This window comes from Urocitellus parryii, chromosome 1 (genome assembly GCF_045843805.1).
Source record: "Urocitellus parryii isolate mUroPar1 chromosome 1, mUroPar1.hap1, whole genome shotgun sequence".
NCBI classification, from domain to species: domain Eukaryota; kingdom Metazoa; phylum Chordata; class Mammalia; order Rodentia; family Sciuridae; genus Urocitellus; species Urocitellus parryii.
This window is the reverse complement of record NC_135531.1, coordinates 192,488,505-192,506,399: the sequence shown is the minus strand read 5'-3', so window position 1 is coordinate 192,506,399 and position 17,895 is coordinate 192,488,505. Positions and strand designations below refer to the sequence as shown.

The 17,895-nt window shown below is 33.0% G+C and overlaps 1 protein-coding gene across 1 annotated transcript in view; it reads left to right on the top strand.

The window, feature by feature from the left end:
• Dars1 (aspartyl-tRNA synthetase 1) overlaps positions 1–17,156 on the top strand; it is a 61,861-nt gene extending 44,705 nt beyond the window's left edge. The window contains exons 8-16 of the mRNA XM_026388964.2: positions 86–197; positions 1,299–1,433; positions 4,045–4,192; positions 8,493–8,639; positions 10,362–10,404; positions 11,634–11,714; positions 12,285–12,396; positions 12,557–12,628; positions 16,503–17,156. Coding sequence (XP_026244749.2) covers positions 86–197; positions 1,299–1,433; positions 4,045–4,192; positions 8,493–8,639; positions 10,362–10,404; positions 11,634–11,714; positions 12,285–12,396; positions 12,557–12,628; positions 16,503–16,594 — 942 coding nt within the window. The 3' untranslated portion in view covers positions 16,595–17,156. The remainder of the gene's footprint in view (positions 1–85; positions 198–1,298; positions 1,434–4,044; positions 4,193–8,492; positions 8,640–10,361; positions 10,405–11,633; positions 11,715–12,284; positions 12,397–12,556; positions 12,629–16,502) is intronic.
• The last annotated feature ends 739 nt before the right edge of the window (positions 17,157–17,895 follow it).

Genomic DNA, 17,895 nt, shown 5'->3' with positions numbered 1-17,895 from the left:
CGTTTGTGTGCTTTTAGGTTTCTAGCAGTGCTGAGCACACATGGTGAACGAAATTGATTTTATTACATTTTTTATTGTCTTATAGACATCAACTAGTCAGGCAGTCTTCCGTCTGCAGTCTGGCATCTGCCATCTTTTCCGAGAAACTTTAATTAACAAAGGTTTTGTGGAAATCCAGACTCCTAAAATTATTTCAGGTAAGCTTCAAAATATTTATATTAATTTTTACTTTAATACTGGAGAATCGCAACTGTCCCTTAAGATTTATTATCAAGAAGCTTTTTTTTTTCCAAAGCTCATGCTATATATTAGCAGACATTTATCAACACTATCAGTAATTTTACATCCCCTCATTCCATTTTTGTGATGATGATTTTAAAATGGGACAGTAACACAAAAAGCACAATTCCTGTTTCTGAAATTAAACTAGGAGCTATTCATTGTTTAAGTATCTTTTGAAATTGGTATAATAATTTTTTTTGTACAAACTGTATTGTAAAATCTCTGAATATCCATTAATGGGAAAATTACATTAATTCTTATTCTTTTTGTTTAATATTTATTTTTCGGTTTAGGTGGACACAATATCTTTATTTTACATTTATGTGGTGCTGAGGATTGAACCCAGGACCTTGTATGTTCTAGGCGAGCAGTCTACCACAGAGCCACAACCCCAGCCCTAATTCTTATTCTTACATGAAAACCTTGTCTTAATTATTTTGCCCTTTTGAGAATTGCTTAAAAAGAGTATTATGAGTGGTATTTAGTTAAAATTTTAAAATGAAGTTTTGATTTTTTTGTTGTTTTTTGGGCTTGCAGGGGGCACTTTACCATTGAGCTACATGCCCAATCATTTTATTTTTCCATTTGAGACAGGGTCTCAATTAGTTGCTGAGGTTAGCTTTGTACTTAGAATCCTCCTGCTTCAGCCACCCAATTTGCTGGAATTACCAGTGTATGTCAGTGCCTGGCCTTGCATTCTTGATAATTAGAAAATGGTTATCTTTTTCCTTTCTGTGTTTTGTTTTTACAGTTACAAAGGAGCTTTAATAGATTTGAAATTGGTACAGAAAAGAGGCATTTGTAGCCAAAGAAGTCAATGTGGTTTAAATATAAACTATGTAGAATCACATATATATAAGAATACTATATAGACTGTAATTTATCTGCAGCTCTTGATTTTCCAGTTTTTCTTTTTTGAACTACATTGTTCAAATTTAAAGGATAAATTGTTTTTACTAAAGGATTACATTGATAAACTTATAACTGATTATAATATATAAATGTTTACATTTCAGCTGCCAGTGAAGGAGGAGCCAATGTATTTACTGTATCATATTTTAAAAATAATGCATACCTAGCTCAGTCTCCACAGCTGTATAAGCAAATGTGCATTTGTGCTGATTTTGAGAAGGTGTTCTGTATTGGACCAGGTAAGATTTTTGTCAGTTATGATTTTTTTTCCAAGTTCATTAATGATATAATAATTATAGTGTTAGAAACACATTTTGTGTGTGTTTGATGTACAGGCGCTTTTAAAAATTTAAATTCTTTTATCTGCTCACTATTAGACTTTGAGGTAGAAATCAGAATGTGTTTGAGTAGACATTTTAGGGGGGAAAGTAGACTATTTAGAATACATATATACTCACTAGTTCATTAAACATTTGAACATCATTCATGTCAATAGAATCATAAGCATTATATATTCTTACTAAAGAATGCTGAAGAAATTTTTATTATCAGAATATTTCATTTTAAAGATGCATGCTTTGAAAATATTCAGTCTGAAATATACCTAAATATATTAATTATTTTATCTACATGCAACTAAAGCAAATCATAATTCACGTTTGAACTATTCTTTCAAGCCCCCCCCAGTACTAAAACCCAGATAGGTGCAATCTGTCAGATATTATAGTTTTTTGTCTTTTTTTAGTTCTCGGCGGACACAACATCTTTGTTGGTATGTGGTGCTGAGGATCGAACCCGGGCCGCACGCATGCCAGGCGAGCACGCTACCGCTTGAGCCACATCCCCAGCCCAGTTTTTTGTCTTTAATAACCTCTTCTTTTAGAAGTCTCCAGTGTTGTTCTTTTCATTCCAGATGGGTATGGTGGTACATGTCTATAATCGCAACAATTTAGCAAGACATTAAGCAATTTAGCAAGACCCTGTCTCAGTATTTTTAAAAATAAATAGAAGGGCTAGGCAATACAGCTCAGTGGTAAAGTAACCCTGGGTTTGTCCCCAGTGCCCCTAAAAAACAAAAATTATTTTATTCCAGAGCCATTCTGTTTATTATTATTTATATGCTTAATTTTGGTGTTATGCTGAAGTCTGTTAGAAATTACTGAAAAATGTCTATATCTAATATCATTTTTAAAATACGTTTGCTATAAGTACAGGCGTGTGATCATATGGCATATTTTTTATGAAGCTAATTATAAGAAAAACATCAGCTTTCCTTCATTCTTTTAAAACTTAACAAGTTATAAATAGTTTTTGATAGCTTAATAAAAATTAGGTGCTTGATAATAGAGAAACTGGCAAGATCATTAAGTGTCTTTAATTTTCTGAATTTATTAGCCAGTTATTTGTTTTAACACATGCTGCATATATAGTCTTATGTTAGGTACTGTGTACATAAAAGAAGTATCAACCAGCATTTCTCAAATATTAATGCATATGAATCACCTGGAGATGTTGTTAAAATGCAGATTCTAGTCAGTTAGATCTGGCATAAGGCCTGATATTCTGCAGTTCTTAAAAGCACATAGGTACTAGATGCTTGATGCTGCTGATTTGCAGTCATGCTCTGAATGACAAGGGAATAAACATTGTGCCTGCTCCCAAGACTTAATAAGATGTTCATACAGAGCTGGGGTTGTGGCTCAGTGGTAGAGCGCTTGCCTAGCACGCATGAGGCACTGGGTTTGATCCTTAGCACCACATACAAATAAAATAAAGGTAGTATGTTCACCCACAACTAAAAAGATATTTAAAAAAAAAAAAAAAAAAAAGGATGTGCAGTCACGGGGAATAATCAAATGATTTTTAAAATGAATAATCAGACTGTGCTGAACAGTCAGCAGATTGGTGTTAATTGTGTACCAAGGAAAAACTAAGGGAAGATTTTGGAATTTGCTAGTCACCATAAAAGAAAATTCACACCGAAATGGGCTTTAAGGACAAAGTAGGATATATAAACAACAGAAATGACATTTTAGAGGAAATAGGATAAGTAAAGAGCATGGAGAAAACAAAAGAACAGTTAATATTAAGAAGAAATGGGGGCTGGGGATGCGGCTCAGTGGTAGAGCACTCGCCTCACACGTGTGAAGCACTGGGTTCAATCCTCAGCACCACATGAAAATAAGTGAATAAAATAAAGGTACTTTAAAAAAAGAAGAAGATATGGAATATACAAAGTAAGATTAAGTTGTGAAAGAATAAAGGTTTTAGACTTTTGTCATTTTATGTCTTATTACAGTAGTCCTTTGGGAACCATTGCAAAGTTCTGAGCAAGGATGTGTTTATAGGAATATTAATCTGGCAGTGATGTGAAAGAAGAGCTAAGCTAGACTTAGAAAGCCTGGGAAGGAAGAAAATGCAGTGAGGCTAGTGAGCACTGAACTGAAGTAATGACTAGAATATGTATAATGTTACCTCATTTGTACAGGTTTCATTTTGCCTAAGTCATGTTTTAATAAAATTGAGAAGCACTTACTGTATTGGTCATAATTGAATCTGTTTGTTATTATTGAGAAGGCACCTTAGGATCTTACATTCCCTTGGGGTTCTCAATGAGCCTGATTTATTAATTCACATTTGGTATAGCTTTTACTATAGGAACGTAGGAGTTTGTAATGAACTTGATATCCAAGAGAATGCTGAAACAGATGGTTTATCAAATTCCATTCCAGCCCTGTAGTGATATGAAAATAGTATAGCTTGAGCACTACTGAATGGAGTTTTATATTTAAATCCAATTTATCTAAAACTTAAAATACTATTTGCTGTTCATTACTTTTCTTAATTCAGTTTTCAGAGCTGAAGACTCCAATACCCACAGACATCTGACTGAATTTGTTGGTCTGGACATTGAAATGGCTTTTAATTATCATTATCATGAAGTTTTAGAAGAAATTGCTGACACCTTGGTACAAATATTCAAAGGACTTCAAGAAAGGTAAAAAATATTTTATATCCATAACTGGCCTTAATTTCAAATCAACGTGGGTTCTTCTTTAAAAAATAATATCAATTCTTGGGCTAGGGATGTGGCTTAGTGGTAGAACACTTGCCTGGCATATATGAGACCCTGGGTTCAATCCTCAGCAGTATGGAAATGATAACAATGATAATAATAATTCTTGAAAATATGTAGACTAAATTTCCCTTAATCTATTAAATATAGTTATATGCTACATGAAGATGGTTTAGTCAACAAAGGACCACATATATCATAGTGGTCCCATAAGATTATATCACCTAATGACATCATAGTCATCTTTGTATAAATACACTTTGAGATGTTCACAGTGACAGAAGCACAAGAAGTGGCCCTGTCCTTAAGGGATACATGACAGAAATTAGAAGAATGCACACTCAGTACCTATGGATCCAAGTCAGTTGGGACCTCAACTAGTTAACATCTTTTTAGTGGTGAAGTTTACCAGATTGTGAACAATTTGGCTGAATTTTTTTTGTTTGTTTGTTTTTGTTTGATTTTTACTGACATCCTGAATGTCTGAAGAAATTAGAGTGTCTATTACTTTTAGAGCAGTTTATTATTTGAGAAGTTGAATGGAATAGCTTGACACTGAGCATGGTGGTGCATGCCCATACTCCCAGTGACTAAGGGGGCTGAGCAGGAGAATCGCAAGTTCGTGGAATAAAAAATGAAAAGGACTGAGAGTACAGTTCGGTGTTAAAGGATTTCTGGGTTCACTCCCCACTACCACCCAAAAAAATTTGAATTGAGCCCAAGTTCAAATCCCACCTTTGCTACTTTTCTATGTAGGCCTTGTACATCTCTGTGCCTCAGTTTCCTCGGCTATTAGATCAAAATAATATTACATCAGACCTTAAGGCACAGTTGCACACGCCTGTCTTAATGTAAATTAAGCCTATATCAGGAATGGTTAATTCTTAAGTCACTTTAAATTTTGTGCTCAATAAAGACTAGAAACTAGGGCTGAGGTTGTGGCTCAATGGTACAGTGCTTGCCTAGCATGTGTGAGGCACGGGGTTCAATTCTCAGCACTGCATATAAATAAATAAAATAAAGGTCCATCAACACCTAAAAACTAAAAAAGAAAAAAATTAGAAACTAGTAGACTGAAGGAAGTTTTTACCTGATTAGGTCTGGGTGAATTGGCATTTATAGAAAAATAGATGTGTTCTAGATGTTCTCAAAATTTAATTTTATAAAATGTCCACTTTAGGTATACATGCTAAACTAACAAATAAGATCATTGAAAGACCATTGAAATTTGTTTACTTGTGATGATGTTTAACATGGAGAAAACAGGAAAAGAAAATCAGAAACAAGTTGATCAAGAGACTCTCTTTTGGGGATTGGGAATATGATGATGTTTAAAATGGAGAAAACAGGAAAAGAAAATTAGAACAAGTTGGTCAAGAGAATTTCTTTTGGGGGTTTGGGAATATCTGTCACTTGCCAGACCCTGCCCCAAAGAGAAAAGAAACCAAGAAAGTCTCTTTTTCCTTTCTCCATCCTGGTGACTATACTTCAGTTATCAGGTAGGTAATAACAGACTTAATCTAGCATTTTAAAGCTGATGAAGGACCATATTTGAGATTTTTTTTTAAGAACACTGATTTAACAGTTCATTATATTTTATATGCTTCATTGATACTTTTTATTAAAGAGTTCAAAAATATGAATTTTACTTAAACATTGCAGGGATAATGAATAAATTCAAGAATGCAGAAATTAATCATTGATCTTATATTAAAATACTGTAGCATATGCACTAGTATTTTCTAGGCAGTCTCTGCATTGCTTTGTGAAGTTAGTATGTTTAACTTTTGTCCTCTGAAATATTTTGATACTGTTTATTCTAAGCAACTTCAATTCAGCTAGCCATGGAACAACTAATAATATTGTCTTATAAAATAGTAGCCTTTGAAACCCTGATGCAGGAATGCAGTTTTTCTCATTTTCTTTTCACATATATAATTCAAGAAAGTTTCTGAAACCTATTTTAGATAGTTATAGCATCTCCATTTAATATTAGTGAAATTTTTACTTTGATTCTAAATAACAGAGCAAGCATGAATCAGGCCCTTTTGATTAATCCAGTCTCTTATTACACACTGAGACGCCATTATTACTGAACTTATTCAGTACTCTTAAGGTGGCAATTTGAAAATAAGTCTTCTTTATGTATTCTATGACTCATTTAGAAATTTTAAGATTCTGTGTCACTTGTAAATTGGGTTATTGGGCTTATATCTTTCTTGTTCCTTTCAGATTAGTTTTTACCTAATAGAAGAATAATATACAAATGAATTTTTAAGCATTGATAGTCATATTTTTGTACTACCATTGTTAGACATGAGTGAGGATTACTATTCAAAGCAAGCTAGTCGTGGTGGCTCATGCCTATAATCCCAGCAGCTCTGGAGGCTGAGACAGAGGAGGATCCTGAGTTCAAAGCAAGTCTCAGCAACAGCAAGGCACTAAGCAACTAATTGAGACCCTATCTCTAAATAAAATACAAAATAGGGCTGAGGTCGTGGCTTGGTGGATAAGTGCCCCTGCGTTAAGCCTGGTACCAAAAAGAAATTATTAGGGTCTTCCTAATCCTTCTGTTAAGATTTGAATAAATCTGTGATCAAATTTTTTTGTTCTTATGAAAGTCTCTAAGACAATAAAAAGAAAGTGTTTTAAACCGAGCGCAGTCGGGCATGCCTATAATCCCAACAGCTCTGGAAGCTGAGACAGGAAGATTGAGAGTTCAAAGCCAGCCTCAGCAAAAATGAAGCACTAAACAACTCAGTGAGACCCTGACTCTAAATAAAATACAAAATAGGGCTGGGGATATGGCTTAGTGGTTAGTGCCCCCGAGTTCAATCCCTGGTACCCGCCAAGAAAGGAAGTGTTTTTTAAGGTACAAATGCTATATAAAGAATACTAGAATAAATATGCTAAGCAAAGTAAGCGAATCCCAAAAAACCAAGGCCAAATATTCTCTCTGATAAGTGGATGCTGATCCATAATGGAAGGGGGCATAAGGAGAATGGAGAAACTTTGGGCAAAGGGGAGGGGAGGGTGCAAGTCTATTAATTAAGAAAGTTTTCAAAATAAATACTAAAGTATTGCTATTAGCCTAATGAACAACCCTGTACTCATCACCTGATTTCAACTGTTGTCAACCCATGACCAATTTTATTTTACCTATTTCCTTTACCCCGTATTTTATTTTGAAGCAAAACAAATTCCCACTTATCATTTCATCCATAAATACTTTAGCAAAAGTTTGTTTGTTTATTTGTTTGTTTGTTTGTATTTTGGTATTGAAGGTTAAACCCTGGGGCACATTACCACTGAGCGATATCCCCAACTGTTTTAATTGTTTAATTTGAGACAGGTCTTGCTAAATTGCTGAGACCGATCTCCAACTGCAATCTTCCTGCCTCAGCCTCCCGAGTTGCTGGGATTACAGGCAAGCACCATCACACCTGGCTTGCTTTTTTAATCTTTTTTTTGAACCAGGAATTGAACTCAGGGTATTCTACCACTGAACATCACATCCCCATCCCTGTTTTGTATTTTATTTAGAGACAGAGTCTCACTGAGTTAGTTGGTTAGCATCTCACTGTTTCTGAGGTTGGCTTTGAACTCATGATCATCCCGATCCTCCTGCCTCAGCCTCCTGAGCTGCTAGGATTACAGGTGTGTGCTACTGTGCCTGGCACTTTTTAAATCTTAATGAAATATCATCTTGCACATCAGAAATTCAGTTTAGTTAACATTTGTCTTAGGCCTATGGTATATAGGGTAGGCATATACTATGGGAATTATCAAAATAGAAAAGAAATTAGCACTGTCCTAAATGAATTTGCAATATTATAATGGGAATTGTAGCAGGGTATAGGTAGGACAAGTATTCATTAATTTGGTCTTCCTTGAAGATAAAGGTCTTGTTAAAGGGTTTAAAAGTTAGTTTTTTAAATGCTTCATAAAATAGATATTTTGTGTTCTAACAATACTTAATATTATTGAGTCACAAAAAAAATTTGAATCCTTTAATGTTTCTCTGCTTACAAAAATATGAGACCAAGAAGTGTTACTAAGTATTTTAAGTATTAATTTTATTCTTTAATAATTTGATAATGATTTTCCTGGTGTGTATACTGATTCAAATAATGATTTTTTTTTTTTATATATTGCCACAGTGACCTCTTGTGGGGAAACATTTATCTCACAAACTTTATTAACTAAATCATTGTACATATAGGTTTCAGACTGAAATTCAAACCGTGAGTAAACAGTTCCCTTGTGAACCCTTCAAATTTTTGGAACCAACTTTAAGACTAGAGTATTGTGAAGCTTTGGCTATGCTTAGAGAAGCTGGAGTTGAAATGGGAGATGAAGAAGATCTGAGGTTTGTTTTTATGAATTTTTAAAAACCTTTAATAATTAGTTTTAATATATAAAAGAATGAACATATTAACAAATTATTTTTCTCACCTGATAAATTTTATTAACTTTGGTATTATAGTATGATACTATTTTATGAATGTATGATCTGAAATAAAATATTATGTTTAAACTATAATATAGAAAGCGTAAGCTTCTAAAATTTTGTTCATAAACATCATTTCCTACCACACATATTTATATGCCTTTCAAGAGATAGGGAATTTTGCTTTTGATCTTATCACCTAATACGTTAGTTTTCTTTCCCAATCTACCCTCATACAAAATCAGGGCATAAAAATGTTAACATCTCCCAAAGTTATAGAAATTATTACTTTTATCTGGGCTTGGTGGTGCACATCTGTAATCCCAGCTGCTCAAGAGAATGAGACAGGCGAATTGTAATTTGAAGCCAGCCTGGGCAATTTAGTAATCCCCTGTCTCAAAGTCAAAAATAAAATAGGCAGAGATGTAGCTCATCTCTGTGGTAGAGAACTCCTGGATCAATACCTAGTACTGGAATGGGGGAGGGAGATACTGTTTTTTATTTGATTGCATGATATTATGTAATCTAAATCCAGATCATACAACTTGTAATTTAGAAACAAATTATGTAGTTTAGTAAAAATTAAAAATTACTATCGGCTTATCACAACTAATATCACATGTGGGAGGGAAAGGATACTATTGGCATTTTTTATGTTTTTTTTTTTTTTTAAGTAAATTGTACTTAAAATCCACTATTTATTTTTGTTCCTTTACAAGAAATATGTATTTAATTATAGACAATGTATTTGTATATTATGTGTGTATCTATAATTATTATATGTATTTTGTGTGTGTGTGTATGTGTGTGTGTGTGTGTGTGTGTGTTTTTGGGCATCCCCTATACTGCTCGATGACATTTAAAGGCAAATCATATAAGTTTTATAATTATTCTAAATTGGCAATATTAAGGATTTTGGAAATTTCCCTTAAATTAAACACTAAAGAAACTGCTTCTTGACTTTAGAAATTTAATGTATCTGCGTAGATACTATTACATTTTAAATACTTTTAAATATTGAGTTTTATTTTACAGACGTTTGATAAAGAATACCAAAAAGTGGAGACACAGGTCCTCAACATGTCTGAGGTCCTGAGTTTAATTTCCCACCACCAGTGGGGAAAAAGGCAGAGGGGACCAATTAAGGGCAAGATTAGTTTACGTTGGTCTAGTGAAGTTTTATTATATGTAATTGTAGAAAATTATTCCATGATGCTTCTTAATTAATTTCTAAATTCTCTTTGGTCCTAATTATTGGAGCAGCACTTATAAATGCTAAGTTTCATTCATAAATGGTTTTCTGTAGTACTTGCCTTTTGAAAAGCAGTGTGATAAACAACTGTTTTGGCCATATTTTTTGTCCTTTAAGGACTTACAGGAAGGAGTGCCATATTAATTTTAAATTGAACCAAAGGATGCTGAACCACTGAGCCACATCCCCAGCCTATTTTATTTTTAATTTTGAGAGAGGCTTTTGCTGAGTTGCTTAGGGCCTCTCTGGCGTTGAACTTGATCTCCTCCTACCTCTGCCTCTGGAGCCACTGTGTTTAAAGACGTGTGCACTCCTATGCCTGGCTAGTTTAAAATCTTTTTAAGTTGCTGATTAATCTTCAAACACCTGACTTCATCTTTCATTTTCAGTACACCAAATGAAAAACTATTGGGTCGTTTGGTAAAGGAAAAGGTAAGAACTCTTATGCATGCTGCACTTTTTTTCTATGTCTGAAATATCTTTGTACAAGAGGATAGTTGCAGAAGGTTCTAAAACTCTTCTACGGTGGTAACCTTCCAGAATAAATAAAAGGGGAATGGTACTTTTTTAAAAAATTCTTCTAAGTCATTATTAGATTAGTTAGAAAGGACTTCAAAGTTATTTGCATTTGTTTTTTTAAATTCTTCCTGAATATCCCTACTCTCTTACGAGACTTGAAGATAAATAAGCTTTCTTCTGCTACTTTACTATCTCAACTTCTAAAACTAAAAGCACCAAATGGAATAAAAGTTAAAACTTACTATGGTCTTTCTAAAAGAATTAAGACAATGATTTAATGAAATGAAACAGTCCTTGAGTTCCTCTTGATAATAGCACTTAACATGGTTAATCTGACTAAAGAACTCAGTTATTTCTGAAACCGTACAATATTGAATTTATACCTTTAAAATGCTTTTTCAGCAGGGCAAATTCTTCTAGCTTATTAACTCTATTGACATTTTCTCTATTCTTCAGGTCTAGCAAAAATGTTTAAAGTCAAAAATAGTTGATTTTTAATGGGTTCCTTTAAAATTAAATCTAAGTCACATAGTAAATATTCTAACAAAAATGTCATAATTTTATGTTAATAATTATTTATTCCTTTGTATTGTAGTTTTCATGTGAAGAAAACTACTAAACTTTACTTAAATATCTTAAAAATTGAGAAGGTAACCAAAGTTTATAAAAAAAGATAATACTGTAACAGATGTCAGTTTTTTCCCAAAATAATCCATAGATTTAACTTGTTTTCTGTAAAAACCTAACAATTGATATAATGTGTCTGAAATGTTGAGATGAGCTAGAATAACAAAGGGAAAATACTGAAAATCAAAGATGTTTATCCAAATATACTTTATGATGGGGGAGCAATTAGAGATTACATGTTCAAAAAAGCAATAAATTGGACTTTGATTCAAATTTTGAACCATGGCTCAAATTTTGGCTGGTAAATAGCTTCCAAAGATTAGGTACTGCAGTTATTTATAACACATGACAAAATGCTGTAGGATATAAATGTTACTTCAAAAAAGCAGGATATTTATAATTATAATGTAAATCTAGTAATTTTGAAGAGCAAAAATATACTTGTTTAAAAATATTAATTTAACAAAAAAGTTTATTTTAAAAATGTATTTTAATTGCCTTTATTCTTTTTATAGTATGATACAGATTTTTATATTCTTGATAAGTATCCATTGGCTGTAAGACCTTTCTATACCATGCCTGACCCAAAAAATCCTGTAAGTAATTTAGTTTTAAATGGCCTGTTTGGGGGAAGAAAATAACTTTATTATCACCATGTCAAATTGCTGGTCACAGTGGCCCACACCTGTTCTTCCAGCAGCTCAGGAGGCTGAGGCAGGAGGATTGTGAGTTGAAAGCCAGCCTCAGCAACTTATCAAGGCCCTAAGCAACTCAGTGAGACCCTGTCTCTAAATAAAATACAAAAAAATGGTTGGGGATGTGGCTCGGTAGTTGAGTACCCCTGAGTTCAAACCCCAGTACCCACCCTACCCCACCCCCAAAAAAATATCAGTACCATTTCTTAATTTTAGATGTGGAACTCTGATTTGTTGCTGGGGGATGTGGAAGGAAAGGGCTAAGTCTGATACAAGTAAGAAAGAAATTACTTTAAAAAAAAAAAAAAGAAAGAAAGAAATTACTTAGCCTTCAGCACCTCTACGTTAAAAGAAAGTTGCATCATTAATTGTAGAAAAGGATGGACTTTTCATGCTGTGTAGTTTTTTTCTACGTATTTATAATGGAAAAGGGGTGATAATATTTTTAAGAGTGGTTTGCTTTTCCTACAGAAACAGTCCAACTCTTATGATATGTTCATGAGAGGAGAAGAAATATTGTCAGGAGCTCAAAGAATACATGATCCTCAGCTGCTAACAGAGAGAGCCTTACATCATGGAATTGGTAAATAATTTAAAATGTATTTAGCGGAATATTTATTCTGAAACAAATCCTTGTAAACATTTTAAAGACTTTTCAAAGTCTTTTTTTTTAAGTCTTCCTTGAATAGCATTTTTAATTTTTCAAGATAAATAAGATGATAAATTTTGTTTTATTTTTATAGATTTGGAGAAAATCAAGGCTTACATTGATTCCTTCCGTTTTGGAGCCCCTCCTCATGCTGGTGGAGGCATTGGTAATACTGTTACTGCTTACAAATAAGTCTGTAAATACTAAGTGTAATATAAATTTGAACCATAAAAAATTTGATTTCCAAAGTAGGAAATGAACAGCTAACTTTTATATTTCTAAAACATTATAGGGATGGGGTTAGAGTAAAAAGGTACAACTCACATAATAAGTACACATATTTGCAGATTATTTGCTAAGAGATGACTGTCCTGAAGATATATAAAATTGTTAAAACTCAATATTTTTCAAAAAACTCAATCTGAAAATTTTGGGGTGCTGCAGGATTCTCAAAGTCTCATAATTTGGAGAATTTTGGACTTTCAGAATAGGGATGTTCATGTGTGTGTGTATGTGAGAGAGAGAGGGGTATTTTTTTTTTTTAGCATTAATCATTTCCCAATGTTTTCATATCTCAAAATATTACATTGTATTCTAAAAATATATAAAATTTTTGGTCATTTATAACCCAGTAAAGCTAGAAAATAAAAATAATTAAATAAAAATAAAAGTAATTAAATAGCATTAATAAAGATCATAAGAATTTTTTTTAAAAAAGAGATAAAATCCTGGAGCAGTGGCACTCACCTTTAATCCCAGTGACTTGGGAAACAGGCAGGAAAATCAAGAGTTCAAAGCTAAGCTCCACAACTTGGTGAGACCCTCTCTCAAAATAAAAGGACTAATGATATAGTTCAGTGGTAGAGCACACTTGGATTCAATCCCCAGTACCACCAAAAAAAAAAAAAAAAAATTGTTATAGAGATGATGGTGGTTATACAACGTGATAAATGTATATTTAACCCATTAAATCTCAGATTTTCAGTTCTGTGAATATTTGAATGAAATTGACACAGATAAATTCAGACATGTTCAAAATCATAAGCTAGAGATTATATATTATTAATAAATATTATAATTATACTATAATTGTATATTATTGTTATGTGATTATATTGTGTAATTAGGTTACATATTATACACTAAATATTTAAGTTTTTATGTTGTTTCACATCTAGATGATGGAACAAGAGCGTTAATACCACTGAACTGTATACTTAAAAATTATTAAGATGGTAAATTTCAAAGTGAAGGCCTGGCGCAGTGGCACAGCCTATGATCCCAGCAGCTTGTGAGGCTGAGGCAGGAGGATCGAAAGTTCAAAGCCAGCCTCAGCAAAAGTGAGATGCTTAGCAAATCAGTGAGACCCTGTCTCTGAATAAAATACAAAGGGATGTGTTTCAGTAGTCAAATGCCTCTTAGTTCAATCTCCACTACCCCCACCCCCAAAAAAATTTTTTTTGGAAGGAAAAAAGACACAAAATAGTGTACATTTACCTCCCTACAGGAAACCATTGTTTCTAGTTTTCAGCTGACCTTTGCAAAGATATTCTTTGCATATGCAAACAAACACATACACTTTTTTAAATATTTGTGTAAATATTTTTACACAAATCATAACATACTGCATACACCATTCAGTAATTTGCATCTTTTACATAATAATATTTTGTAGCTGTTCCTTATCAATTAAGAGATTTTCATTCTTTTAAAATCTCTATATAGAATGTATTGAAAGGTTATACCATAGTCTTGTTAACCAGCTTTGTATTGACAAACTTGTAGGTTTGTTACCAGACTTTTCTTATTATAAACAATGCTACATTGAATATATAGTCTAAATTTTAATGGGAAAATTATGGCTATTTTCTCTCATTCAGTAATGTGCATTTTGAATGAATTTTTTCAGACTTCTACAATGATAAGCAATGTAAATTTTAACCTAAATTATGTAAAAGGATGCTTGATGGGGCTAGGGTTGTAGCTCAGTGGTAGAGCGCTTGCCTAGTATGTGTGAGGCACTGAGTTCAAATCTCAGCACCCCATATAAATAAACAAAATAAAGATCCATTGACAACTAAAGGTATTTTTCAAAAAGAAGATGCTTGATGATTATCAAAATATCACCTGTTTTTTAGCCAGGCATGTGGCACACATGCCTATTATCCCAGAGTCTCAGGCTGCTGAGACAGGAGGATTACAAATTCAAGAGCACCCTCAGCAACTTTAGTACAATCCTAATGATGTTAGAGAGACCCTGTCTCAGCTTAAAACGTAGGTCTGGGGATATAGCTCAATGGTAGAACACCTCTAAGTTCTATCTCCAGTACCCTCCTCCTGCCAAAAGAAAATTAAAAAAAAAAAAAAAACTTAACTTTTGAGAAGGAAAAGGAATATGTTGTTTTATGTTTGAGGTTAATCTGTATCACTGTAATTGAAGGCTCAAATTTTTGTCTACAGGTGTTTTTTGGTAAAGAATATGACTAGAAACATTAGTTCTCTCATCTATGTTTATAATTTTGGTGGTGTACTTGGTCCTAGGAATTGAACCCAGGGGTGCCCTATCACTGAACTAATCCCCATACCTTTTTTTGTTGTTTTTGTTCTTTTGATTTTCTTTCTTTTTTTTTTTTTTTTTTTTTTTTTGTAGTTGTAAACAGAATGCCTTTATTTGTTGATTGAACCCAGTTCTTTGCACATGCTAGGCAATGCTCTGCCACTGAGCTACAGCCCCAACCCCCTTTGTTATTTTTTATTTTGAGACAGAGTCTTCCTGCTGACCTGGAACTTGGGATCCTCCTGCCTCAGCTTCCCAGGTTGCTGGGATTACATACATGTGCATCACATCCAGCTATATTTATTTTAAATCTTTGAAAAGTCATTGCCACATAAAAATAATTTTTTACTTTTGCTTTGTGTGTGTGCTATGTTAGTCTTCAATAGTTATAGTTAAATAGATGAATCAAAATGCACTCAAGAAGTTGTTTTTGTTTTTCTAAAGAGAGAGAATTTTAATATTTATTTTTAGTTTTCGGTGGACACAACATCTTCATTTGTATGTGGTGCTGAGGATCAAGCCCAGGCCCCATGCATGCCAGGCAAGCACGCTACCCCTTGAGCCACATCCCCAGCCCTCAAGAAGTTTTATGTGCTGGTTTTTCTCTGCTTCAGAGTTTGTACTTGGTCTTAACTTGTGTCAGTAATATTTAAGCCAATGTCTGTTAACTACAGTGGCACATGCCCATAATTACAACCGGACAACTTAAGCAAGACCCTGTCTCAAAATAAAAGTCATAGACCAAAAATCAATATCTTTTCTACACTCGGATACTTAGTATGATTGTGTACTCTGTTCCCTTCTATGCTAAGGACCACCATGTTAAATGACTATAAAATCACAATAAATGTTTTAGTACTTCTGTTGATATGCTTCTTTGAACAGGTTTATGACTCTTATACTCATTGCCTGAACTGCAGAATCAGAATCTGATATCATTGAAACATATTGGCTTATTAAGTGGTTTGCTTTAGTGTTTATATTATTAAATCATAGATTCTGTTCATTTATGTATGAACTTGTTAAACTCCATGCCACTTAAGGATATCTCATTTAGTCTTTCACCCATATAGCAGCATCTTTATTTCTTTTTTTTTCTTTCCCATGTTTTTTATTGGTACATTGTATTCAACATAATAGTGGGATTTACTACATAGTCACACATAGAGATTATATAACAATATAATTTGGTCCATATTGTTCCCCAGTTATTTCCCCTTTCCTCCTCCTTCCCCCTGGTCTCTTTCCTCTCCTCTATTGGTCTCCTTTTCATTTCCATGAGACTATCACCCCGGGTAACATTTCTGTTTCTGAATCAATACCCAAAACATTCAGTTTTGGATAAACTCAAATTAACATATTGTTTTCTTTCCTTATAAGGAAAAGCACTTAGTTGAACAATGATATTATATTTATAGTTAAGTAAGTAAGACCCTGAGAGGTCTTTCAGGAAAGAAATTAACCATAATTTTGTTTTCCTCAGGACTGGAACGAGTGACTATGCTGTTTTTGGGATTGCATAATGTGCGTCAGACCTCGATGTTCCCTCGTGACCCTAAACGACTCACTCCTTAAAGCCACCATGCTCCTTACTCTTTTCAGGAAGTTACTATTGATCAGGTTGTACCTTAGGTACTTAAAATATGCAATAGAATAATTGTCTTATCTAAAGTGCCACAGTTGTTTTTTAATTAATTCAGTATAGGTTAATTTAGAACAGAAGATTTTTATAACTTTAGACATACTTCAGTAGGAAATGCTTGAACGTTTTAAAAAGAAGTTCATATAGTTTATTAAAAATCATATTCCATTACTACAATAAATGTTAACAAGAGTTTTAAACAGTTATGATTGTGAACATTTTTTTTCTGTTCTATATTACAGTGGCCCCAGTATTAACATCTTAAATTTTCAATATTTGAACTTACTTTTTTAACTTTTGACATTGAGAACTATTGGAAAAATACCCAAGATTTTAACAAGTATATAACTGGCATCTCATGAAAAATTAGTATCAATTCTTAAAAGTTATATCCAGAAATCATGTAAAGTGGGTAAAAATACTAGCTAGAAAATAATTAAAATAATGCTATATTAAATTGTTAAATGCTAAGCCTGAATTTCAATAAATTTTAAAGCTAATTAAAGTTTGTATTTGTGTAACTTTGTGGCATTCTGATTTTATAACTTGTTCCTGGCATTTTTACTTCGGTGAAAGAAAAAAAAATACTGCATAAGTTTAAGTGAATGCATAGAAACCAATGAGAACTGATTTTTTTGTTTGCAGTATATAACATGCACTTCCATCTTGCCCACAAAAAGAAATCTCTGTGTAAATATTACAATTAGGAATAGTTTTCTTCTAGGTTATTATATGTATCAGTGCTAATGTTAATTTTACCATAAACAAAAGTAAAACAATGTAATACAAGTATTTCTTATAAAGAAAAAAATAATATGCAAGTAAAAAAGATGGGAAGTTGCCACTAGCCCATAAACAACTGCCCATTATTTTCAGAAATTAAAAGGAACATTGTTTTTCACCATCTAGATCAAGAACTCTTTGAAAAATAGAAACTCAATTTTTTTTTTTTTGAGAGAGAGAGAATTTTAATATTTAGTTAGTTAGTTTTTGGTGGACACAACATCTTTGTTTGTATGTGGTGCTGAGGATCGAACCTGGGCCGCATGCATGCCAGGCAAGCGTGCTACTGCTTGAACCACATCCCCAGCCAGAAACTCAATTTTTATATCTTTTTTTCATATCATACCAGAGTGTCCTGAGTATAGTAAACACCTTGCAGTGTTTCATAAATTAATTGGCACCAAAAATAAAATGTACTGCTACCCACCGGTTTTTATATTTTTCAGACCCT